Source organism: Lipotes vexillifer, unplaced genomic scaffold, assembly GCF_000442215.2.
Source record: "Lipotes vexillifer unplaced genomic scaffold, Lipotes_vexillifer_v1.1 scaffold977, whole genome shotgun sequence".
NCBI lineage: Eukaryota > Metazoa > Chordata > Mammalia > Artiodactyla > Lipotidae > Lipotes > Lipotes vexillifer.
In genome coordinates this window covers 2406049-2433378 of record NW_006783088.1, presented here as the reverse complement: position 1 = coordinate 2433378, position 27330 = coordinate 2406049, and the positions used below count along the sequence as shown (strand labels likewise).

The following is a 27330-nucleotide window of genomic DNA, read 5'->3' as shown; positions in this document are numbered from 1 at the left end:
TCCTGCAATTTTCTCCTTATCAAAGTAGCTGCAGATAGTCTGCAGATGCTAACAGCTCTTTTCCATCTTCCTCCTTAATAGAGACTTAAGGGGGTAGGGAGCAGCAGACAACTGCAGAGCAATATGATATCAACAGCTAAAAGAGCCACCTTCTACAGACAAGGTAGTTGAATCCTAGGATGTTCATCTTATGTCAGGTTTATGTAACGAGTGGGAAAAAAATTTTTTTCTGCACAAACGGCAGAAAACCCTCAGACTGTTGTCAGCCGGGTCTGCTGGCTTGGCTGCTGCTGCTCCTCCGCAGCAGAGAAACACTTACCTCCCATTGGGTGGAGGCTGCTCAGGGTGTTGAGGTTCCCAGAGGAGGCAGTCTGCTGAAGGAGCTGCAAATAAAGCTAGACATTACACCAAAAACAGAACAAGAGTGAGAGTGAGGGCTGGTTCTGCATCTGGGGTAACTCTACAGCACAGCAAAGCGAGAGTGCAGAGGCCCCCAGAGAAGAAAGTTGAAGACAAGAACCCAAGCCAACACAACAAAAACATAAGGCTTATGACAGCACAGGACAACACAACACAGCTAAAGCCCTGGCCCAGAAGACAGTTGTGTTTGTTGAGTACAAAGCCAAGCTCGAGTCCCTGGCAACAGAATGCAGCACAGCAGAGGACAGAGGTAGAGGAGAGAACTAAACTCAACTCAAGCAGCCATGCAGTCCACTTAGAGGAGTGTCTGCATATTAGTGACTGCCATTTCTAGTTCCTCTCCCAAATTCTCCTTTGTTAGGTCCACACATCTTATTTTGTAACTTATTCCCACCTGGAGACCTAATTTCTGCTTCACACAACTATTTAAAATACCAAACCTGACCATTTCAGAGTATTTCTTGGAGTCATCCTTTACCGGCCACAATGAACCTGTGACTAGATCAATCTTGTCATAACTAGAATGCTACACATTCATCTAGCCCCATTCATCTCACTGTTGCAGATGACCAAGTGATTGCTGGATCAGTCCATATCCATTCAGCGTACATTCTCTTTCAATGGTTGTTCCATAACAAATAAAACAAGAGGACCTGTCCATGAGCTTATGACCTCCATGACCTTACTCTGTACCTTAGCAAACTGCAACCCTCATCTAACCAACCTGCTGAAACCTTTTGTTCCATTCAAATGCAATCACTGTTCCTTATGAACAGATGGTATTCTCGTTTCTGGATTCTTTATTCAATCTGTTATTCATTCCCATAAACATCTGACCTGGTTCCTCTGTCATCAGGAATCTCTCTATTCCACAAGTGTTTCAGCAAGTCCACAAACCTCCAGAGGCAGAATGAAAAAGTGTCCATACACAGAATATTTACCAGCTTCTGAAAGGGGTCTGCTACCTCAAAGATTAAGAACTACTTGCTCTAGTTCTAAGTCCACATATTCCAGTACCTCATAATTAATGATGTACTATCACTTTCACAGTCCATCAGCACTCACATGTCTTCATTTCTGTCTTCTTAAATACCTTGAGCAATGAGTTCAGTCCCAACTGGTGGACTGTGCATATTGTACTTGGCACTTCACTTCCTCCCTAAATGAAAAGAGCTCTTAGGGCGGGGATCATGTCTAATTGAAACGAAGAGACCACAGCTCTCAACATACACCATCATGTGCTTGCTAGATGTGGCAATGACAACAAAATGGGGAGTCTTCCCTAAAAGAAGGCTCCAAAACTCTCCAAAAGCAAATGCACACCATGGAGATAATTTTCAAGGCATTATCATTTTAGCAGAAGACCTAAAATCTCTCTGAATTTTCTCAACTTACAAGCAATGTTCCAGCACCGAGAAACAATTTAATTTGTAGGAATATAACAACCATCTATACTTTTTGGAGAATTACTAGTGTGGGTAAACTGGGATTTCTTCTAACATTTTAAAAAGATGGAAACCAGAGGGCATCAAATTAGCCAAAACCTAGTACTGGGGGATAGAAAACATTGCCTTTCTTCTGTTTCCATATAAAATAATATTTTAAAGGATGAGGAGTGAATGACTATATTTCTATGTGTATATTTCTAACTATCCATACTAATCTAGTAGTTTCACCATTTATTTTCCTTCCTTGGTAACTTCACAGATGACTTGTTCTTTGTGATTCAAAGATGAGACAGTTTTAAGTGTCTTGTGCTATCTGCAATTCTTTTAAGGGTTAAAGCAGTGATAATCCCCCATAATATACATTGCAGATCTAATAAATCTAACCAATCGGAGCCTGCCCGTCTTCTGAATTCCATGACTCAACAAGAGAGAAATCAAAGGAAATCTATTTACTATTTAGTGAACTCAAATATACACCTGTAATACTCATTTAATAATGTCCATGTTAATCTCTTGATCTCTCAGTCAGCAGAAACATTTACAATCATACTCTACAGGGAAGACTCAATAAGGATTTTAAGGACGCCCTCTACAATCTACTAGAAAGCGATATGGAGAAAGAATATTTGGTAGCTAAGATTTCCTCAGGAATTTTTTGTCTTGGGGGCAGGGACATATGAGATGTTCCTAAATTTTTTTATTAGAAAATTAGGATTTCACTGTAATTTGAGCAGAAGCTCAAGACATAACCAAAGATGTGCGATGAGAGAGAGAGAGTGTGCGTGCACACAAGACTAACGTGACAAAGAACATTTCATTGCCTGAATTTTTATGTAAAATTTTGATATGCTAAAAGTTGTGACTGCCATTATGTATGTTAGCTAGGGACAGAAGAAGAAGAAACAGCTGGGAGCTTGCACAGCCTGCAGAAAGCAAACCACAAAGACTCACTGCTAAATACTGGGGTCCAAGAGTATTTAGACCAGCAAGGTTTCCCCACACAGATGCTGCGCTGATCTGCTGCATCTGCTGCTGGAGCTGCTGGGCCATTCTCTTCTGCTCTTTGTCCTTCTGTGTATCAGCAAATTTTACCACCATGGGGGAAGAGCAGCCCTATGAAAACACCAAAATCAAAGGGTCAAAATCCTCATTCTGGGCGAAGAGAAAAATCCTCCTTTCTAGTGAGGCACAGGCTGCATTCTAATTTCATTCACTGTCAAATGATTCTCTTCCTGATAGACACAAGTGGCAAGACATAATTCAGTTTAGTTCCAATATGCTAATTTTAAAGAAAGCACCAGTTTTTAATTTAAAGATGTCTGGCCTTCTTAACTTTTAGGGCAATCAAATGCTATACGTGCTACTGGGCTTCGATTGTCAATTGTCCTACCACTCTCAGTCCAAGGAACTTCCCCCTTTCATTCATTTGCCCCTACCTCCATGGTCTGTGCTTGGTGCATTGCCTTGATAGCTGTCTGTGCCATGGCTCTTGTTGTGAAGGTCACAAACGCACAACCTGGTAAGAGAAGAATCAATAACTCATCCATTCATTTCTTTAATTATTTATCTGACTTACACTTACTGAGCACCTACTGTGTGCCCAAGTACCATGCTAGCAATACAGACATGGTTCCTGCCTTCAGGGGTTCATGATCCAGTGGAGAATACAGATATGTTATGACAGAGTGATACGTGCTTTAATGAGAAACCAGGGATGCGCACAGGGGAAAAAGTGCTTGAGGGATAAAGGAGGAATCATATTCTCTAGCTTCTCTTGTGAAAGAAGTGTTTCCATTTTGGCATGGAGAACCTATCCAAGGACTGAAGCAGAGAATTTTAATACATGACACTTAAGTGCAGAATGTAGACTCCTTGAGGGAACTGGGATCAACTGATAGTTGTTGTGACGGCACCTAAATATACAACACCAAACCCAACCCTCTCCATCATGACAGTGCCATGTTGGCTAGAGATCACTGGTTTCCACTGATCCAATTAAAAAGAGACTCCAAATTTAAGATGAGTACTTTTAAAGGCTGAAAATGTACCCACCTCGGCTCAGGCCATCAGGTCCCCTCAATATCCGGCATTCTTCAATCTGTCCGAATGAAGAGAACATGACTCGGATGTCATTTTCAGTGCACTTCTTGGATATCATACCGATAAACAGCTTCCTGTCTTCCACTGCTAAGACAGTAAAAAACAAAAGGCTTGAACATTACTACTATAAGAGGTAGTGCAGCACAGAGCTCTGGGCCTTTATACCAGATTTCACCGATTTTAAGATACACATTTTTTCCCCCATAATTTAGCACCTACTCTTACTATCAATGGTATCTTAAAATTATAATCGGAACCATTTAGACAAAATATAGTAGCTTCATGATCTTGTGAAAGTTACTTAACCATTCTGTACCTGTTTCCTCATGTGATTAATAGAGATAACTGAGTTTACCTCAAAGGTAGCTGTACGTATTAAATGCCAAGTACTCAGCATCTTGCCTAGCACTTAGCAAAGTTTGCTCTCTTTAGCAATACTATTGTACCAAAGAAGGACGAGGTTTCATACTTAATTGATATGACAAGAGAAACAGAACACACATCTCAGTGAATGTAACTGTCCACTTTCATTTTCTGCTTATTCTCTCTTTTTTTTTTTTTTTTTTTTTTTGCGATATGTGGGCCTCTCACTGTCGTGGCCTCTGCCGTTGCCGGACGCGCAAGCTCAGCGCCCATGGCTCACGGGCCCAGCCGCTCCGCGGCATGTGGGATCCTCCCGGACCGGGGCACGAACCCGTGTCCCCTGCATCGGCAGGCGGACTCTCAACCACTGCGCCACCAGGGAGGCCCTCTGCTTATTCTCTTGAGGACTAAGTTTTCCTTCCTAATTTGTTCAGTTCCCCATTTCACTCCAGTTCAAAAGAAATTACATTGATCAAAGGCATTCCAGTTCACTCTAAAATGTTCTTGTAATATTTCCCTGTCAACTCTGACTTATTTGCCATACTTATTTTAAAGAAAAGTACAATTTAGGGGACAGATTATTTACAGCACTGATTCACTACCTTGCACCATAAACAAAAATTAACTCAAAATGCATTAATTCTGAGTAAGTAATGGATTAACTGAATGTAAGACCTGAAACCATAAGGCTTGGTAAGCTCCTTTTCATGGGTCTTGGCGATGATTTTTTTGGATTTGACACCAAAAGCAAAGTCAACAAAAGCAAAAAATAAACAACTGGGGCTATATCAAACTAAAAACCTTCTGCACAGCAAAAAACCCCCAAAAAATCGTCAACAACAAAAAAAGGCAACCTACTGAATAGGAGAAAGTATTTGCAAATCATGTGTCCGATAAGGAGTTAATATCTAAAATGTATAAAGAACTTGCAGAACTCAACAGTGAAAGAAAAACAACTTGATTAAAAAATGGGCAGTGGGGGCTTCCCTGGTGGCGCAGTGGTTGAGAGTCTGCCTGCCGATGCAGGGGATGTGGGGTCGTGCCCCGGTCCGGGAAGATCCCACATGCCGCGGAGTGGCTGGGCCCGTGAGCCATGGCCGCTAAGCCGGCGCGTCTGGAGCCTGTGCTCCGCAACGGGAGAGGTCACAACAGTGAGAGGCCCGTGTACCACACACACACAAAAAAGGGCAGTGGATCTAAAAAGACATTTTTCCAAAGAAGACATACAGATAACCAACAGGGACATAAAAGATGCTCAATATCACTAATCAATGCACTAATCATCTGCATTGAAGGGAAATGCAAATCAAAACCACGAGATATCATCTCACCTGTGAGAATGGTTATTATCAAAAAGACAAGAAAGAACAAGTGTTGGTCAGGATGTGCAGAAGAGGTAAGCCTTGGGCACTGTCGGTGGGACTATATGGTGCAGCCACTGTGCAAAACAGTATAGAAGTTCTTCAAAACATTAAAATTAGTACTACCATATGACCCAGCAAGTCCACTCCTGGATATTTATCTGATGAACACGAAAACACTTACTTGAAAAGACCTATGCACCCCCATGTTTACTGCAGCATTATTTACAACAGCAAAGATATAGAAGCAACCTAAGTATCCATCAACAGATGAATGGATAAAGAAAATGTGGTATTTTACACACACATGAATATTATTCAGCCATAAAAAAAGAATGAAATCTGGCCATATGTGACAACATGGATGGACCTTGAAGGCATTATGCTAAGTGAATTAAGTCAGACAGAGAAAGATAAATACTGTATTGCTCTCACTTAAATATGGACTCTTTTAAACAAACAAACAAACAACTGAACTCCGAGATAGAAAAGACTGGTGCTTGTCAGAGGCAAGGGAAAGAAGGTAGGCAAAAAGGGTAAAGGGGGTCAAAAGGCACAAATTCCAGTTTTAAAATAAGTTAAGTCATGGGGACATAAGGTACAGTATGGTGACTACAGTTAAAACTGTATTGCATGTTGTTTTTTTTTTAAAAAAAATAAACTTATTTAGGGCTTCCCTGGTGGCGCAGTGGTTGAGAGTCCGCCTGCCGATGCGGGGAACACGGGTTTGTGCCCCGGTCCAGGAAGATCCCACATGCCGCGGAGCGGCTGGGCCCGTGAGCCATGGCCACTGAGCCTGTGCGTCCGGAGCCTATGCTCCGCAATGGGAGAGGCCACAACAGTGAGAGGCCCGCGTACCACAAAAATAATAATAATAATAAAAAAACCCTCTATTTATTCATTTATTTTTGGCTGTGTTGGGTCTTCGATGCTGCGCGTGGGCTTTCTCTAGTTGCGGCCAGCGGGGGCTACTCTTCATTGCGGTGCGCGGGCTTCTCATTGTGGTGGCTTCTCTTGTTGAGGAGCACAGGCTCCAGGTACGTGGGCTTTAGTAGTTGTGGCTCAAGGGCTCTAGAGCACAGGCTCAGTAGCTGTGGCACACGGGCTTAACTGTGCTGTGGCATGTGGGATCTTCCTGGACCAGGGCTCGAACCCGTGTCCCCTGTATTAGCAGGCGGATTCTTAACCACTGCGCCACCAGGGAAGCCCTGTACTGCATGTTTAAAAGTTGCTAAGAAAGTAGATCTTAAAAGTTCTCATCACAAGAAAAAAAATTTTTTCTAACTATTTATGGTGACAGATGTTAACTAGACTTATTGTAGTGTCGTTTTGCAATATATACAAATATTGAACCATTATTTTGTACAACTGAAACTACCATGTCAATTATATCTCAAAAGATTAATTACAGCACAGTAAAATCCAAATGCCATGAGAACAGCAAATACACAAGAAGAAACCTTATAAGGGGAGGGCTTTATATACTTGCTTACCATTGTTCTTCTCACTGTCGGCAGGTTTCATCTGTATAGGATGATGCATCTAAAAAGGAAAACACATGAATATTACTATTTAACACACCAAAGGAATTCAGAAACATAAACGAAGACTCTACAGGAAATACCAAACTGACCTTAAGAGTTGTCTCTGAACTCTCGCCTGCCTCATTATCTCCCCTCCACAAAATATCAAAATAGAATGTGAGTCAACAAGTCAAAATTCTCTTGGTTGAAAGAGAATGACTTTCAGCCTATCTTCTTTGAAACATTCCCTTTATGTCCTCCTTTACATCAATTCCTGTGGCAGTCACCCTTTTCCCCAAATGGTTTTCAGTGTGTGCCTGAAATGTATAAGTATGTCCCATATGTCAAAACCACCATAGTTCCACTTACTAGTAGGAGCTTTCTTACCCCTGGGAGGACCTTCATGTTGTGAAGAGCATTCTGAGCTTCTAATGCAGCTTTTCGGGTGTAAAATGTAACAAAACAGCACCCTGCAATAAACAACACTTCAGGAAATCAAACCAGTCCTTTGAAAGCACATAATTCCTACAGCACTCCCTCCTCCAGGTATATATTGAAAATTAAAAGATAGGGCTGGGTTTATTAAAATTGGGGGTGGGGTGGGGGTGGAGGGAGGGAGATGGAGAAAACCTAGCAAGGGGGGAAAAAGATTTTCTATCATTTTCTTCATTACTATAGTCTCCTGGTTTTATTAAAATTCTTCTTTAACTGCTCTTATAACTTCTTTGGGAAAGATGACTTTTCTTACAAAGGTCACAGCACCATGCCATTCAACCTGCCCTTCTTGCAGCACCAGGTGGTGTGCTGGGCAAGAAGACTGAGCTACAAACCAGACAGACAGAGGCCTTGCACTCCTGCAGCCTGTAGTCTACAAATCTTTCTCAGAACAAGCCTTACACTGTAGCCAATTTCTACCATACGCCTCAAACATAATTATCATTTATTAAATTATAAAATGACTTAAGAGCAAGGACCTCAATATCTTTTTTTGGACTCTTGGTTTTCATCAAATATAATCACATGTCTAATAGCACATGGCACTTCACTGAGGAGATGTGGAGATTTTGTGCTATGTATCTTTACTGGGGATCGGAGGGGGCAAGTATGTCTTGTCCATAGTCCATAGTCCCATAAGATATAGTATAGATTTCTTTCAAAATCACCCTGCAGGGGCTTCCCTGGTGGCACAGTGGTTGAGAGTCCGCCTGCCGATGGAGGGGACATGGGTTCGTGCCCCAGTCTGGGAAGATCCCACATGCTGCGGAGTGGCTGGGCCCGTGAGCCGTGGCCGCTGGGCCTGCACGTCCGGAGCCTGGGGTCCGCAGCGGGAGAGACCACAGCAAAAAAAAAAAAAAAAAAAAAAAAAAATCACCCTGCAATTAAGATTTTAAATTACTGCATATTATATTGACAGTCATTTTCAGAAACTATAATACTTTACATTTTTGGTTAACTATGCCACAAAGAGAAAATAATTCTTCAGCTTCTAGGTCCTCTGCTATTAAGCTGGTTTCAAACATAAAATCATGCTTGCGTACATCTGCACCATAGAACAGCTTTCACAGAAAATTACTCTGAAATAGGTCATTTGGGAAAACAAGTGTATGTCTATGTGGTATGGGGCAAAGCTAACAGCTTATCTACTATCAGGCCTATAAAACTTCCACTCTGCTGGGTATTTCTGGAAGCAGCTTGCCTTTCTTCTCCTGTTCGTTTGTTTGTTTATTTATTTATTTATTTATTCATTCATTCATTCATTTATTTGCGGTACGTGGGCCTCTCACTATTGAGGCCTCTCCCATTGCAGGGCACAGGCTCCGGATGCGCAGGCTCAGCGGCCATGGCTCACAGGCCCAGCCGCTCCGCGGCATGTGGGATCTTCCGGGACCGGGGCACGAACCCGTGTCCCCTGCATTGGCAGGTGGAGTCTCAACCACTGCGCCACCAGGGAAGCCCTCCTGTTCATTTTGTAGGCTATAACAGGTCACCTACAAACAAGTTGCTCCTAGTTGCTAAGCCATTCCAGAGGCCTCTGTAACACTAACAGAAACCAGCGGGTACCTGGACAGTCTTTCTCTTTCCACTTACTCTATAGCTAAAATACTGAATGAAGAAAACCTATGTGGTTGGTTTACTTCAACTTTATTTTTGTCATTCCACTCTCAAGATCAAATGAGACACTCACATGAGTCTGTCTCCTGAATTTATAGATCTCAAAAAGGACTGCCCAAGATCCAATTTACAAATTATCCTCATGATGTCACCTTAAGTTTTTACTTTTAAGCCATTAAACGTGTTTGGACTCGGAGATATAGCTACAACAAAATGACAGGGTTTTTTCCCCCCCTATATGACCACAAGAGCATTCTGGCAATGAGAGAGAGCATGCACATGACTGAAAATACATATAAAAGTCAAAGCCCTTTACCTTTGCTCTGAGGAGGGTTTTGGCTCCTATCCCTTAGGACGTTGATTTCGTAGACAGCACCATACTGTTCAAACAGTTCCCTCAAGTCCTTCTCTGACCAGGTCCTTGGAACCTGGCCCACAAACATCTTGATAGCATCAAGATCCGGTTGGTCTGGGTGGTCCAGGGTGCCGTTCATTTTCTTTGAGCTGCATAAAATAAAATAAAACTTCTATTATGTATTCATGTTGCTTCCTAGAGAATCTTCTTTTCCTTAAAGGTCTCAACTAACTTCCTGATAAAGTAGGGGAAACATTCTACTTCCTTTCACTACTTCCATTCAATTTACCAGAGTTCCCCGGTCCTCCCTCACTACGCCACCCCTTCCATTAGATTCCCAAACTAAAGTCACCATTCTGATTAGGACACCCTGGGCTTTAACTAAGGAATTGTCAGTCATTCCTTGTCTAGCTAGAGAAGTCTCAGAAGAACTTAAGAAGTAAAGTTCCTAAAGCAAATTTTAATCATTTTTAAGCATAGCTAATAAAACTTTTTAAAATGTCCATAAAATCACAAAGAACTACTGCTTATGGATAAGATTCAGGATTCTCAATCTACATGATGATGGGTGAAAAGCTTTCTTTCAGTAGATGTTAGAGCAGAAGCACATGATTTCCAAGGCCTAAGCTAAGAACTGACTAGAATGTTAGCCTTTGGCTGTTGCTGTCTCATGCATAATCCTGATGTTCTTGAGTGAGCCCCCAAATCAAAACAAAGCTTTGCCTCTTAAACTTTCACAAATGACTGTTATATAAACAAAAACAATGATGTCATCATTCTAGGGTTTTTTGTGTCTAAGTTATCCAATTTACTGCTATTTCTCCAAGATTTTACCAGTTAATTCCCTTACCAACTGTAACCATTATAATGTCCACAAATTCCTCCAATCCCATCACATCAAACCTGTAACACTCCTACTTAAATATCTTCATTCCTACCCCTGCCACTGCCAAGAACCATGGGGAACTCCTGCACTGTAAATGTTTCCACTTAAAATGAATCAAAGTCCTTCTCCTACCACCTTTCATGATCTTATTCTTAGCATGTATCCAAACCAATAACAACTTAAATTCCAAATAGCATGTTTAACTTTTGTTAGTGTTTGCTAAATCCAGACATCATATCATCATGTTCCAATGTGCCATGTTCTAATATTCAATCCCAAATAAAATGCGACTTTTCTTTAAAGGAAAAACAATAGTTTTTTCACCGCTGCTATCCTTTGAATAGTATTTGAAGATCCTTGAGAATGCTGAATCCAGTAGTTCAACCTCTGTTAAATTCCCAGTTCTCTTGTAACTGAATACAGGGCTATTCTCATGTCACCTGTGCTGAATCTAGCACTAACTAAACATCAAAAGCTTTAAGACAAATGTCATACAGATCAACTCTTGCTGCTACGTCTGTGAAGGTTCCTCATACTCTTTCAGGTTAACTAGTCAATTTCATCAGGACTCAAATAGTACTAAATTTCCAACTTCACTGTAGTATTTAACACATTTTAGCATCATCTGGCTCTGTCTACCTCTCCCAACAAGACTGAGAGCTCCTTGAAGGCAGAAACTGTTTTATTTCCTATTCATTCTTATAGCCACACCTGGTATGGTGCCTGATTCAAAGTAATTACTCAGATGTGGGATGGGAAGAACTTCTTGTTCTCAACAATTCCCCCATTTAAGCAACTAACCTTGATAAAAATGAATGCTGTGCACAAAGAGGGCTCACAAATTAAAGAGCAGATATTATCTCCTATGATTGTTTGACTGTCACAAGATGAACCTACTCTTTTTTCCTTTTTAAGTATTTTGGAATACATTGTTTTATTGCTTTTCCTTTATTAATTTAAAATCATGTATGGTAAGTTGTTGCACAAATATAATATAGCTGCTTCTAGAAGCTTAATCCCAACATTCTAACAGAAATCATTCTACCATGAATTTTTTTTAAAAAGTCTTATGACTAGTGAAAAAATGGGAGTCACTCCCTACAACCCATTCCCAACAACTTTAATTACCAGTTTTAGTATTTTATTAAAATGTCACTAAGTTTAATCACATTTCTATTCTAGGGAGGGTTAACATAGAACCCAAATAAATGGTGCTTAGAATGTTTTGACTATAAAGGAAGCAGACAGTTATTTCTGAAAAGAGGCAGGAGTTTATTAGTTTGTTATTACACTGGAGGCAACCGCGCTCAATTTGTCCCTTCCTTCTGTATTCGTGTGCTGTTTCTAAACTAAATATATCACTGTTTAGTGCAAAAGCATAAACACAGTCAATATATGTGAATTGTGATTTACCCAAAAGTTCAGTGGAGACTCAGCATTCCAGACAGGTGCCTTTCCTTTCTCTCTTTACTCTCCAAATCCCTCTCCATTTCTTCATGTCCACCTACTCCATGAATCACCCTTTCCTGCCCTGTATACCAATTCAAGAGCCAGAAGAATCCCCCAAGGACCAGGGGCAATCTTCAAACTTAACCATTAGAAACTTTACAGCAATCACACTGCATAATTTTACATACGTTCAATCGAATATTAAAAAGATACGCAAAATGCAAGCTTACACCCCATTATTTTTTCTATGAAATTATCATATTGTATTTAACAAGTTGGGTGGCGGGAGGGACAGGACATGGTCCTTCACCAGTTTAAGAGGCACTTCTAGAGCACAGCAAACAATCAGGCCAGGCTCAAGGTGCGGTGGACATCTTGCAACTGGAGTTATGCACTGACTTATTTCTTCCTCCAATTAATAATGAGCTCTTATTTATACAGGCCAAGCACTGTGTTAGATGTGGTATATATCAGTGAATAAGGAAAACATGGGGTATTTCTTTGGAGCACATGAAGACACAGTTAGTGCCAATATCAGCTAGAGATAAAAAAGAGAAAAGCAACCACATGTGTACCTATGTATATGTAATAAGCAGTCACAAACTTTCTCATAAACTGTTGTGTCTGAAGAGATGAGCAACAATGCTCTTCCATTCTGAACCTTCCACACATACTTCCAGTATGCATGTTGTCCTTAAAAGTAACCACTGCATAAAAGAGTCACCTGGGGACAAGACTCCCAGTGTGATATGCCAAGGATCCCACAACATCCGGGTATGGCATTCAGTCTACGTATCACTGGACACATTCTCAAATTTGTGACTTACCTCCCCATTGATGGAGAGCTCCTCAGAGTCAGTGATCATAAATTACATACATTTATTATGTTCACTCAAGAACCAATGAATTCAGCAGCCCCTGGAGAAGTGCCTATACTGCCCCTGTCATTCCTAAGGGACAACAAGTCTGTGGAAACTCTTGTCTTCTGTGGAAGCACTGCCAGTACTTCAGTGAAGTGTTAACCTGGGAGGAGGATGGGAGAGAGGAAAAGCATGGCCTGCAGCAGTGAGGGAAGAGGGAGACGAGAAGGCAGCAAGTATTTTAGGGGAGAGGCATGACACCAACCCACTTCTTTTTATGTTTCTGACCCAGCAACTAGCGAATCATTAAGAATGACAAACTATGAGAAATCAGGACCAGAGGCTGCCTTGTCTACCTGATTCTCAATGGAACATGCCATAGGAAAATGAAACAAGCAATTTGGAAGAGACAGGGGAGAGAAAACAAAGAGCTTTATTTTCAAAGCACACTTCCATTCAAAACTCTTAAACCCTCTCTTCTCTTTCTCCTTTCAAAACTTCCCAGCACCAGGCCCAACTCAGAGGGCAGAGTTAATGTTCTATCCCACTTGTTTCCCATTCCTTGGCCCCAGATGACTAGACCAGGAGGTGGATCTTAACCCAACAAGCTGATTTACTGGCTGGCTGGAAACCTAAGACTGTGGCCTATGCTTAAAACAGAAAGATAGGCCTGGCTAATCAAGATCCTCTATAGCTGCACTGAGCAAGACAATAGCCACTAGCCACAGGTGACTATTTAAATTTAATTTTAAAAATCCAATTTCTCGATTGCACTAGCCACATATGACCAGTGTCTACTGCATAGGACAGCAGAGACACAAGTTTGTTTGTTTTTTCTTTTTTTTCTAGCCGCATGGCTTGTGGGGATCTTAGTTCCCTGACCAGGGACTGAACCCGGGCCCTAGGCAGTGAAAGCCCAGAGTCCTAACCACTGGACCAGCCGGGAATTCCCAGAAGAACATTTTTAACATCACAGAAAGTTCTATTGCACAGGACTGCTCTACAGAATCTAGAATGGGTTAACAGAAACAGGCAGTCAGTGGTGAAGCTGTAAGAGGAAAAGCTGCAACTCAGGACAGCACGAGTTAAGCTGACAAGATGAAAGGGCAGTGGCAAGAGATAATAGGAGTTATGCTACAATATAGATGAAGCTTGAAAACATTATGCTAAGTGAAAGAAGCCAATCACAAAAGGCTACATATTGTGTGATTCTATTTATGTGAAATCAATAGGCAAATCTATAGACACAGAAAGTAGGTTAGTGGTTGCCTAGGAATGGGGATTAGGGGTAAGGAGAAAGGGAGGGAATGATTACTCATGGGTACAGGGTTTCTTTTGTGGGATGAAAATGCTCTGGGGGGGGGGGGGTGTCAAGACAGCCTGGAAGGGCAATGGCAAAGCCAAGCCGTGCTGCAACCAAAATTATCTGGTAGATGAAGAACAGAAGCAGCAGCACATGCAGAGAGAGCAGAACGTGTGCCCTGGGTCAAAAAGATGGAGTTTCCGGGTCTTTTCCAGTCCACTTGTGTCCTTACAAGAAAACCCTTTCACATATGCTAGCCTGAGTGGTATCTGTTCCTTGCAGTCAGACGGGTTGGCAAATACTACCTTCACATCTGGTTAAAAATCATTTCCAAAACTTTTAATAACTCAGTTTTTTCACTCTCCCCTTCTCATTACTTGTTGACCTCCATTTGCTCATTATACAAACAGAAAAATTTCAGATACTTACCTACCCCTTCACCTCCCCAGCAGGCATAAATACTTGTTGCATCCCAATCTCCAGCCACCACCCACCCCTACCAGGTCCTCTGGCTCACAATGTGCTGTGGGAAAACTGGCACAGAAGAACATCAGAATGAAAAGGACCCAGAAACACTGGCCTAAGTTACTTACCAGATGTTCTCTAGGGGAACAAAACTAGATGCATCTATGCTGGAAGGAAGGAAGGAATTTTAATTTGAATAAAGGGAGATCTTCCTGTTAGCTGAGGTGTTAGGTACTAGAAAAAGCTATCAATATTTTTAAGTCACCATTCAACAACAGAACAGTAACAATCTGCTTGTGAAGGTTTTCAGCCTTCTTCCCTGAGGAAGAGAGATAATGTCTGAAGATCTTACCTCAGTAATCATCTCTAATTATTAAGAAAAAAACCTCACAGGGTTTATCATTCATTCAACTGCACTTCCCAAGCTCCTGCTGTGTATCAGATACTACACACTATAGGGGCTATAAAAGCGGACTGAGCAATACCGGCCCTGTAGACAATGGCACTGAACAAGTGGAAGGACACAACTACAATATGCTACAAATGCTTTAACAGATTTATAAAAGTTCTGTGAAAAAAGTGGCTAATATGGTTTAACTTATTTGGGGCAGGGGGTGTGTGTGCACAGGGATTTAAGCTGAAGAGAGTAAGCAGCTGGAAAAAGTGCTATGTAGCATGGAGGTATGAAAGTCTAAGGGGTGATGAGGAAATGGTAAGGACTCAGAAGGGACAGAAGAGTGAGATAACATTAGAAAGGTAGGAAAAGGACTTGAGAAAGTTGGGGGGGGCGTATAAAAACATTTTTTAAAAATTAGAAAGAGAAATTTGATGAGAATAAAGAGGTTGGAGAGACCCAGGAAATGGCTTTCCATATCATACTAATAGGCCTGAACTTTATTCCAAGATTTTTAAACAAGGGGTGATTAGATTTGTCTTTTAAAAGACATCTGGCAATAATCTAGAGGATGAATAAAGTGGGGAAATATACAGATCAGGAGGCTCTTGCACAAACCAGACCCTAAGATTAGGAACCATTCCTGCAATGTTGAGAAATCTGGGTGGCAGGACTCACTACAACTTGGAAATAATCGATAAAGGAGATGAGGAAAAGAAATTACTGATCACTCTTGGATTCTAGTACAGACAGTTTGGGGAATTGTTTTTACATGGGGAGACCTCCAGATGGAGGTATCCAATGGGCAGTATTTAGAACAAAGTCATAGAACTCAAGAGACATCTGGGGGATAGATAAAGATCTGAGAATCAGAGAAGCACATCAGTGCCCCCTTAAGCAATGGGAAAGCTAAGAGGAAAAGGTCTGAGATACAATCCCTAGAGAACCCCTATGACCTAGTGTGCAAGCAAAGTAAAAGGAACCAGTGGAAGCTGAAGAGTATTATTTATTACAAATAATAAGTATCTGTAATATCTATTATTATAAATAAGAAAGAGAACTAGGGATCAGGTCCTCCCAGCCCTTCCACAGCTCCTCTAGCAATTTTTCTCTGTTGTAAAGAAATTTTGGAATAGATACATTGCTAGATCATATTCCCAGGCAATATCACTTCAGAGAGAAAACTAATAATTATCAAGCCTACTGCTAAAGTAGTATGAGTGAAAAGAAGGGCTGAGAGTCCAAGAAAGAGGTGGCAAGCACACACCATTCTGTAGAACTTTCTTCTTCCCAACTCTGTGGGGTTTGGGTGTGTGGTGCCCATGGGAGTGGACCAGAGGACTTGCAATAATGAGAAGCGTTGATGGTTAACTGCTCAGTGACACCTGAGGCAGCTAGGTCTAGGGGGCAAAAATAAAGCGTCTATCATTAAACTTGCATTTTAGGCCCAAGGTTGATACCAACTGTCCTCAGTCAAGTCAGGTATAGCTTCTCTCAATTGGGTTTCTCATCTGTAAAACAGGGGCAATAGTTTATGCCCAATTAACCTCACAAAGCTGTTGTGAAGCTAGATGATGAAAACAAATGTAAAAGCTCTTGGGAAAAAATAATACAACAGTGTACTCCCTGATTACTTGTACTCAGAATGAGCATTGTATTCAGTCCATTAGTTCTCTAACTTAAGTGTACACAAAAACCCCATGGGACATTGTTAAAATAGATTCTTGGGCCCATTCTAGCATGAGAATATCTGGGCATGGATCCAGAACCTGCATTTTTATACTCCAGGTGACTTTTACACAGTGGTCCATGATCCAGATTTCATGGGATACTGAATTAGGTCGACCTTGTAAAAGATGAGAAACAGGCTGAGGAAAAATGCTGTATCTAAGGACTGAACACTAGGCAGTTGCAACGCATAGAGAGAAAGTGTTACAGTGAAAGATAATTTGAGCCACAAAGTCCTATTTCTAGGGACCATATATCTGGTACATGGGAATACTTTTATTATGTATTAAGTCTTTATGATGGGATTCATTGTAATTTCACCTGTAATCTACTGCTGAAGTTTTTTTTTTTTAACATCTTTATTGGGGTATAATTGCTTTACAATGGATGCTAAAGTTTTATTTTAGCAGTAAAGAGAACTCTCATAAAAAGACACATCTAAATTACCATTATTTTGGAGACTACAGAGAAGGCACAGGATCCATCCCAAATCAGCAAGCCACCTAACTTTGAGCCCCGCCCCCCAAACTATTCCACAAAGAACTGTTGAGAATCTGCTATTACAACACCTGTTACACCTAATCCCAGGGCAGACTGATTTGCACATGGAGGCCTAATCTCAAAGACTTGCACTACTGTTATCTAGGGAGTAGTCTACAATTTAATATTCTTGGCTTTGAATAACCTAAGGCTCTTTTACTTAGGTTCCAAGGTACTATGGAGCCTGGTTAAAGAAACTGAAATCAAGAGTTAGAAGTGTGTTCTTTTTTACAAAGCCCAGAATTCAGGCCCCCTATATGTATAACTCAGAGCCAGGTTGGCGTTTCAGCTGCATACAATGGCAGTGTCACTTCTTGAACAGTAGTACTGCAAACTGATTAGGTTTCTCATTTCCACATTCAAAATTTATTAAGGCAAATTCCCAATCAAGATTAATCCAGTCTGCCCCCCTTTGGGGGGGGCACATCGGATGTCCCCAGAATCATGTATTGTGTTGCATTTTCAATTAGATTGGGGGGTGTGGAAATCAAGGTTCAGGACTAATTTACATGTCAATACAGCGTTCTGTATATACTACTAAATGCACCCTAGCTACCAGTCCCCTGTGATAGGAGTCTAAGAATTTGATCATTAAAAATAAACAAACATACAAATAAATAGCTTCCCAAAAGATTATCTGAAGTTGTATACCCAACCCAAAGTAATAAAACTATGGTTTAAAAAAATACCTTGGAATCTATCAGATGGGAAAACTACAGCTTAAAGGGACTCGAGCCAGCACACTTGAGCTGATATTGCTGGTCATATAGCAAATGCATCCTTATGTACAAAACTTTTATAGCTAGAGGAAATCAGCAGTAATGAGAGAGAATCAGACTACAATAGAAAATAACAATAGTGTGGACTTTGGCTTCCTCACCCAATTTTTTCTTCCCTCTTTTAAGGAAAGGGACCAGTTTTATCAAATAACAAAGAAAACAGCCCAGTTCCTCTACTTATGATAAAAATGAGACAACAAAAATACTTACACGGGACTGGAATTCAAAGAGCAATGATCCACCATCATTTCTGGAAGGAAATCCAACTTAAACGCAGCCATCACCTCACTCTCCCCTTCAGAAGCCAATGTTATTAACTTGCTGCACTTGTCTGATCCACAAATACACACAGCTTTAGCTTCCTGGGCCCCACAAAAAACACAAAGTGGAAACAGGAGCTCAGGGAAACCAGCAATAAGTGCCACAGAAACAGGCAGGACTGGGGAAGGGGAAGGGAGTATTGGATTAGAAGGGGGATGTGACCATGTGAAGGGAGGCTCAGCCCAGCACACAATGAAAGTGCTGATGCGCCAGGCTTGTTTTGTGTGATTTTCCCTGGCGAAGCAGTACTCAGTGCACTGTCAGATAAATAGTGTCAGATCCATGAAGATAGCAGCGGCTAACAGAGCAGAAGAAACACAAGCTTGTTTCACATCTTCCAAATTCCGCCCTGAGAATCAGTTTGTGAGGACCCCCAAAGCCTGAAACTACCTGAAGCAAAAGAAAAGGGAAAAAAAAAAGTTCACTTCATGTGGTCTGAAAATGTTTTTAGAAAGAACTGGGTTGTTAGCCTTGGTTTGAACTTATTTTCCACGTGCCAAAGACAGCAATGAACGCACTATTTGGGTTCCAAACTAACCTCAGAAGAGTCATTTAATGGTTCAGACTATCCATCAGAAGCAGGCCAGAGGCAAGCTGGCTGAAGAACTGGCCACCAGAAACATACTGCTCTTATACTACTACCTGCACTGGACCAGCCTTGCTTTCTTGATGGTCTTGAGAGCAAAGTATGCTACCTAATGGTTCCTCATCACAGTGAAAACTTTAAAAATTGCTGTTTCACTCACATTCATTTAGGTAGCACAGGGCAAAACTTCTTTACTAATTCTGAATCTTAATTTGCCAGAAAATTTAAAAAGTGAAAAATAAAAATGGAATAGTATATTCTGCCTCTTAATAAAGTACTAAGGAACACTGTTTTTTCAGTAGTTTGACCTTTCTAGAGAAACAAAAAACAAAAGAAAACTAAACAAAAGCCACCACAGTGATAATAATGAAAAAGAACTGGGGCCTACCAGGGACAAATACTCAAACACTTAAAGGAAGGAAACAGGAATGTAGACTAAGTCTCTTCAGTGGCTGCCCTCTTTTAAACTGTTCCTAAAACCAAGATTAATGAATGTGCACATAAAAATTCTATTATGGGTGAGCAGCAGAGATGGATATATTTAGCAGTCAAGGCAGATGTGGTACTCCCATTCTCAATTTAGCTCCACATCCCTCCAAACAACAAATGGTGGCATTTCAATATTTAGGCAGTGACTCTAAAACTGTATCTCTGAAGGCTCCCAAATTTCACAGGCCTTCTTCCCATTTTTATCATTAGGGTTGCCTTACCTCAGACTTCACTCAAGCTCAGTTCACAATACAGGGAACTTTGAAAAAAAGAAGTTATGTTCAGCCTGTAAAGAGGTAAACAGATGAACTCCTAAACATACAGAATGACTAACAAAAAATAATGAAAGGCAGTAATGTCATGGCACAGGCCTAAATGTTCTAGTCTGTGTAACGATGGCTGACACCTGTCTGCATCTGACTGAGGAAGGTAGAAACTGTCTCTTCTGTCCAATATCCAGACATAACCACGCAAAATTTAGAACTAAAATAGCAGATAACTGCTTTTCTGCTTTTTTCAGAGACCCTGCCCATCTGATCTACTACTTTAGAGACAGAAGTGACAGGAGCTCTCTTCCACCCTATTAAAAGAGGAAGCAAAAACAGGCTGCAAGTGAGAGGAGACTGCAACTGGCACACAGTACACACAGTTCACCAAGCCCTGATTGCCAGACAAAAAGAAGATGTTAACCCAAGCTGGGGCTGGTTGAGTTACTGGTTAGGCTAGTCCTTGTTTCCAAGTACACTGGAGTCGATCAGAAGCCTCTTCCTATAGAAAACTACCTAGACTAAGGAGCAACTTCGTGAGTGAGGCCAGTTAACAACCAAATTAGATTTTTTAGTTCAAGGATTCCTTTAAAAAGGAATCAAGTTTTCAGGAAGGCCACTGGTTGTTATACTTTTACTATTCACTAGAAATACATGACTACTAATTACATCTCTATTTTAATCAGAATCACATCTATAACAAAAGAGCACTGCTCAGTGTAGGAAAGATGTGCACTCCTTACAGTAATCTTTACCAAGCCAAAGGTTGTAATGTTTTAAAATTCATTTTACGATTTATAAGGCTGTGCTGTTTTTAAAACCTACAAGATGGAAATGTTATTACATGAGGGAGGGTGATTCTCTTTAGGCAGGTCACAAGAATTATTTCAGTATAATTAAATTCAACATGCTTGTGTGAAAAGAAAGAACAGAAATTAATCACAAGTCACTCAATTTTAGAAAAGGGTTACAAAGTTAAGTGATGATAAAAAAACAATTATGGAAATATAAAAATGCAGCTGTTAGGTGGAAATTAAAAAGTTATTCATAGAAAACTGTCCATAAGTAGTTGTTTTTTAAAAATTTCTTGCTCAGAAACACATTCCAGGCTTATAACCCAGGGTCCACTGCAAAAGAAGGCCTTAACTTTCCCTCAGTCTCTTTTTACCACATGTCTGTGAATTTACAGTCATGGTTTTCTCTTCTGTCCCTGGTTGGCTGTCTCAGTTTTCTTTGCCTTGAATACTCTCTACTCTTTTCTAAGGGAAACAATTTAAAGTCTAATTGTGTGAGGGTAGGAGCAGTCAGCCTGCTGTAACATTAAAAACCCAAATCATTAAAAATGATCAGAGGATAAGGGAAACCCTCAAAAGAATAGCACACCCTGCATTTAGAATATCAGAAGGGGTGGGATGAATTGGGAGATTGAGTATACATATATACATACATATACATAGTGTATACATATATACGCTAATATGTATAAAATAGATAACTAATAAGAACCTGCTGTATAAAAAATAAATAAAATTCCAAAATTCCAAAAAAAAAGAATATCAGAAGGGAATAAACAGTTTAAAAACTGGATTAGAAGAGAGAAATTCTAGAAATCACAGCATTTGTTCTGTTAAGAGTGAAAGAGCAAAGTAAAGCACAGGTGAGCAAAAAGGCCCAGGTGGTAGGTGCGAATGACAGGCTGTCTATCTTGATTGATGTAACCAGGGAATTCAGTGACAGGTGAAGGGATTTTATACTTCCATCTCAATAATCTAAATGTGTTTTAAAGGGCAAAAATATGAAGTCTGGTTATATGAGCATAGAGGAAATTAAAGCCTACTACTAAATTATAAAAGAGAGCCTATGTCATTAAAAATCCCCATCATTAGTCTATTTAAGGAAAAGTACAAAAACCTAGGGAAAAGTCATAACCTAAGACAGTTAAGTAGACTGGCTTTCCCCCTCCACCCCCTGAGCTTCTGGCAGTTAAATGGTACAAAAGGGATGCAGAAAAGAAGCAACCAATTGATACCACTTGAAAATAACCAACCAGAATAACTTAAAATTTAGCCTAAAACCTTTATGGACTTGAATTTCATTTCCAAAATTTAGTACTTCTAATGTAATTAGTGGGTCTCCTAAAACTCCCAAGCTAGTACCTTGCATATGCAAAAATATACTGACCTAAATTGCTAATAATCTCTGTGACATCTCACTTTGTGGGAGACTTTTTGCAAAAATGTGACAGTTAAATAATTTAAAACAAAACAAAAAATCTTTGTTGAGTTTCCATGAGAACCTAGACAATGAAAAAATTCCTCAAAGGGGGGAGAGGGTTTTAAAGAAAAGAAGGAATAGAATTATTATTTTTTTTAAAAAAAGTTCCATTTCTATTTGAAATCCCTCCATGTTTAAAACCTGGCAATAAATTAAAAATTTGAAAAACACTGGTGCCCACCAAGGATCTCTGCGAGTTGGATTTTGTTCCTGGCCCTCCCACCTGCATTTTTTGCTTTTTGGTCTTGTGTGCCCTGCTGGCTAGGCTCAACCACTTCTAGTAATTAAGGCCTGCTGATAGGATGTGGGCGGAAAGCCCCCTTCCTCCTTCCCTAGGGCTTATGCTATTTCCAGATTGTGAGCAAATGCACCCAAATTCTGTGACAGGAGTTTCATTCTAGGTTGTTAAGATACCTCCAAGAATTGTAAGGCATATCTTCTCTGGATAAAGTTTCCAGTTTAAAACAAAAACAAAAAAACTTCCATTCCAAATCTAAAACCACTGTAAGACAAAAAGCACTAAGTTTAGTAATTGTTGTGTGCAAGTTGGTTTGCCTGTAAAATTATCATATATGGTATATGAGAAGATAGAACAAGGTTGAAGGGACGAAAATTTACCTTTTTTGAAATCTAAGTTTTCCATTTCCTCTCCCTATCCTTAATCACTACTATCTTCTCCCCAGTCAGTGTCAAAGGACTAGCAGAAAGACATTCTTCCACGCTTAGTGCTCTCAGCAAAAGTGTTAAGCTCAGAGCCTTCCTTGGAGTTTCTGGGACTAACTAACCCTGACCAAATAAACTGTCCTGTCAAATTGTGACCACCATTCAAATCAGGTCATATTTTCAGGTCCCAAACTAGTTCTGGAACTTAAGTGTAATTGTTAGTTGATAACAATATAGTGTAAGCTTAAGCTTTATTTAGGCCCCAGTGCTGATTTAAAAATCAGTATGTTGGGCTTCCCTGGTGGCGCAGTGGTTGAGAGTCCGCCTGCCGATGCAGGGGACACGGGTTCGTGCCCCGGTCCGGGAGGATCCCACGTGCCACAAAGCAGCTGGGCCCGTGAGCCATGGCCGCTGAGCCTGCGCGTCCGGAGCCTGTGCTCCGCAACGGGAGAGGCCACGGCAGTGAGAGGCCCGTGTACCGCAAAATAAATAAATAAAAAATAAATAAAAATCAGTATGTTGAACAACTTCTGGTTCCAGGAGGGTAATATTATCTGTGTGAAATCCACTACATTCTGTCCTCATCCTTGTTCTTGTTTACTTGGGATCTTCCAGCTATGAAGTGCAAAGGGGAAAGAAAGCTAGCTGGGCAGCTGCTGTGTGTAGATGTACGTACATACACATACATACCCTCCCTCCCCTCTCCCCTCTCCTTCTCCACCCTCTGCCCAGCCCCAGCTGTTAGAACTAGGCAGCAGCTAGTTCAAATGGGAGATAAGCCTGCCTTGGGAAACAGCTAAGGAGAAAGAGTTCAAAAAGAGGAAAAAAAAAAAGAAAAAAAAATCTAGCTTCCTAGGAACAGGAAAATTATCCCATAATGTAGGAAAAAAGCCATCACCTTTCTGAAGGCAATTTTTTCACTTCTGCAAAACAGGCCTCATGCAAGAAGGTTAAAAAGAAAACCACAGAGCACACCCATCCAGCAGTTAGCCCATACCTGTAGCTTTCCACCTCCCTCTCTGGACTACTGTCTTCACTCTAAAAAACCAAGGAAAGAAAAATAAGTGGGCCATGCCTATACTTCTCATAATTCCAGATATGTAGCTTCTTTCCAAGGAAAAGCCCCTCTGTCACCAAGACTGAAGATAAAAAACAAACTCTCCCTCTCCCATTTTTAATGTATACAATACCTTAACGATAAATTACATTTCACATCTCAAAGCTAATTTAAGAACACCATCAACTTAAAAATGGAGAACTAAAGTACTAAAAGGCTTAAGAAGAGGCTTACCACAAAATGTCACAACAAACAGCAAAACATTGACTAGGATTTATGAAGTTGAACTGTAGCACAGCTAGGTCACCAAAACATTTTTTCGCATCTGCTTTTGGGTGGGAAACTACAATAAAGCTAAAGGTTGTATAATCCTTTTAGCAATTAACGATCATATTGTTAATGTGAAGAGGCCATATTTCCCCAAACCAACCTTCCTGAATAGGCTGGTGCCAGGCATAAAGCTCTTCAAAGGCAACCCCAAGTTCCTGCCTTGTACATGCATACTGGTGGCCCCAATACGGATGGTGGTGAACCACTGAAACCAACAAAAAATCGGAAGATGGGGAAGTTAATTGAAGGTAAAAGCAAACAGAGGAACCACAAAACCAGTTTGTTTCATTTTTAAACATTATTGAACAATCTTGCAAGACTGATTCTATAAAAGCTGCCCAAATTCCTACAAACTTCCATCTACAACTCCTGCCAACTGTATTTTCTGCCTGGCCCTGGCTACAGAGAACTGCTGAAAGTCACCAAGTCTACTCTGGAAAGTGTAAGAATTCTCAAAGACAAAGCTAGAACCAGAACTCACTGTGAGACACTGCATTCTACCTACCCTCCATGAACACAAAGACATTTCTTGACTGACATAAAATGGGTGCTTGAGTACTTAATCTGACTTTTCACATGGACCTAATTGGTCTTCAATTTTGCTAATGAAGTAATGACGCTCCCAACCATTTTAATGCAAAGTCTACACTAACAAAAAAAAAACTTCTAAAAGCACTTTCTTGGACCTGCCTACATCATCAAGTTATTAAGTGGAAAGGAACTTACATTTTCTAAGTTCACAACACCTCATTCAATCCTGTATCATTATAACCATTTAAGGTGGGGATTACTCTAAGAATTTAGATGCTAAAATAATCTACATGAGGGATTCTAACTCCAGAGCCCATGGTCTATCTCTCTTGAGAAATGTGACCATCTAGGCAGTATAAACTTTTATTGACACAGTGTGTCCTGAGAGGGCTCTGAAGTAGTTGTTACCTTGGAGGGTAGAGAACAAGTTAAATGTCTACTTGTTAGTTTTATTCTGGAAGATATAAAGGGTAAATAAAAGACCAAGGAGTCATGTTTCCCAATATGTTGCATGGAATAGTTGAGAAACACTGCTAGTGTGTGACCCTGTGAGACCAGACTCATACTGCATGCTAGCTGGGGAATCTCCAGGATACAAAGAGCAAAAGGGAGGCTTGGGGTTGTTAAGAAGGGCCATTATATTAAAAGTATGAAGGACACACATCTAGGTCCCAGAGAACATATAGCAGCCCTACATATAGGGGGCTAAGGAACAACCTTAGTTGCATAGCCAAGAGAAAAAGGAAAGTGAATTATTTATTTAAAAAACAAACACATAAGTAGGATATTAATCATCCTACTAAGTCACTCAAAGACTTTTTAAAGAAAACTTAAGCACACAAAAAAAGGACACACCATCTTCCTCCACACAGGCCCTAGTCACTTGCAGGACAGTGGGAAGACTAATACACAACACAAGAAGGTATTTTCTTTCTTAAAAAATTTAATTTAGTTTTTTTTAGCTGCACCGGGTCTTAGTTGTGGCATGCGGGATCTTTCATTGAGGCACGCAGGCTCAGTAGTTGGTGGGCATGCAGGCTTAGTTGCCCTGCGGCACGTGGGATCTTAGTTCCTCGACCAGAGATCCAACTCGTGTACCCTGAATTGGAAGATGGATTCCTTTTCTTTTTTTTAAGTGAATGGTGTTATTGTTTTTTAAAATTTATTTATTTTATTTTTGGCTGCACTGGGTCTTTCTTGCTGCGCATGGGCTTTTCTCTAGTTGCGGTGAGCAGGGGCTATTCTTCATTGCAGTGCACAGACTTCTCATTGCAGTGGCTTCTCTTGTTGCGGAGCACGGGCTCTAGAACGCAGGCTCAGGAGTTCTGGCGCACAGGCTTAGTTGCTCTGTGGCATGTGGGATCTTCCTGGACCAGGGCTCGAACCCATGTCCCCTGCATTGGCAGGCGGATTCTTAACCACTGCACCACCAGGGAAGTTCCAAGTATTTTCTTTGAAAGCTCTGTCATTCCAGTTTTAATTTTCCTACATTTTGTTGCCTTGTCTGTAAGAAAACAGGAATGCTTTGGGGAGAGGGGAAAACAAATGCTTTGGGGAGAGAGGAAAGCTAAATGGAAACTAAAAGCTTCAGGTCTGAGTTTTTTACATCTTTCATTTCTGTGGGGAACCAAACTAAATGCATTAAGATCTGTGAGGAAGCCTGAACTATCTTTGTCCTGTACTTCCCTGGAGCTCCACAGAGTCTATTTCTATTAATCTTACCTTCATGTTCTTAATCACTATGTGTGGAGGCATAAAGGTGGTTCCAAAGAGGGGTGAAAAGAGTTGGGGGGGGAAGGAGCACCAAAAATTAGGTGGGGTGGGGAGCAACGCAACAGACAAGGATGGAGGGAAATAAGCAGGACTGTCTGCTCATGATATGTTTAGATGTTCCATACATGACCTGCCATGATGTATTAAAATTGTACTTGGCAAGTCAGTGGTACAGGGGACTCTGAAAGGCAAAGTACCTATCCCACAATAAATAATCTGGAAATAATTTATATTTGGTTTTGGAATATATCCTGGAACTTATATGTTTCAAGGATGCAAGAGTGAATGAACGGTATTATCTCTCAGGGCTGATAGGAAAGGTCTCAGATCTCCTACATACCTCCCTTAGTGTAGGCAAGGTAATGAACCTTTCTTATTTTTCATAGTTTTCTGCTGGCCTGTATCTTGAGTAAATAACAAAACACAGTCCTTTACAGTAAGATAAATGGTCACTGACCCAGTCACCATCAACAGCTCTTACATAGTATGCACTGAACCAAACTCCAGATACAGAGGCTGGTAACAGGCACAGTAATTCTCAATGACCTACATAAGGCCTGAACCCATGACCCTAGCCTCATGAGCATGACTCACTAACTTACTAACAATTGTTAGTAAGTGCTCTCAATAATACCTGGATATAAATAAAGCAGGGAGCTAAAGAAGAACTGAACTATCCAGATGAGAGGCTTTTGAAATGTTTTTTTGTTGGTTTTTTTTTTTTGCGGTACGCGGGCCTCTCACTGTTGTGGCCTCTCCCGTTATGGAGCACAGGCTCCGGACCCGCAGGCTCAGCGGCCATGGCTCACGGGCCCAGCCACTCCGCGGCATGTGGGATCTTCCCGGACTGGGACACGAACCCGCGTCCCCTGAATCGGCAGGCGGACTCTCAACCACTGCGCCACCAGGGAAACACTGAAATGTTTTTAAATGCAGTGTTTTTCCCATAAACAT

The 27330-nt window shown here is 40.8% G+C and overlaps 1 protein-coding gene across 1 annotated transcript in view; it reads right to left on the bottom strand.

Moving 5' to 3' along the window:
* The window catches only part of CELF1 (CUGBP Elav-like family member 1), a 74863-nt gene that overhangs the window by 12933 nt on the left and 34600 nt on the right, over window positions 1-27330 (bottom strand). Inside the window, exons 2-8 of the mRNA XM_007455728.1 lie at window positions 9644-9831; window positions 7603-7685; window positions 7186-7234; window positions 3921-4055; window positions 3305-3384; window positions 2820-2981; window positions 320-383 (exon numbers count right to left, since the gene is read on the bottom strand). Coding sequence (XP_007455790.1) covers window positions 320-383; window positions 2820-2981; window positions 3305-3384; window positions 3921-4055; window positions 7186-7234; window positions 7603-7685; window positions 9644-9821 — 751 coding nt within the window. The 5' untranslated portion in view covers window positions 9822-9831. The remainder of the gene's footprint in view (window positions 1-319; window positions 384-2819; window positions 2982-3304; window positions 3385-3920; window positions 4056-7185; window positions 7235-7602; window positions 7686-9643; window positions 9832-27330) is intronic.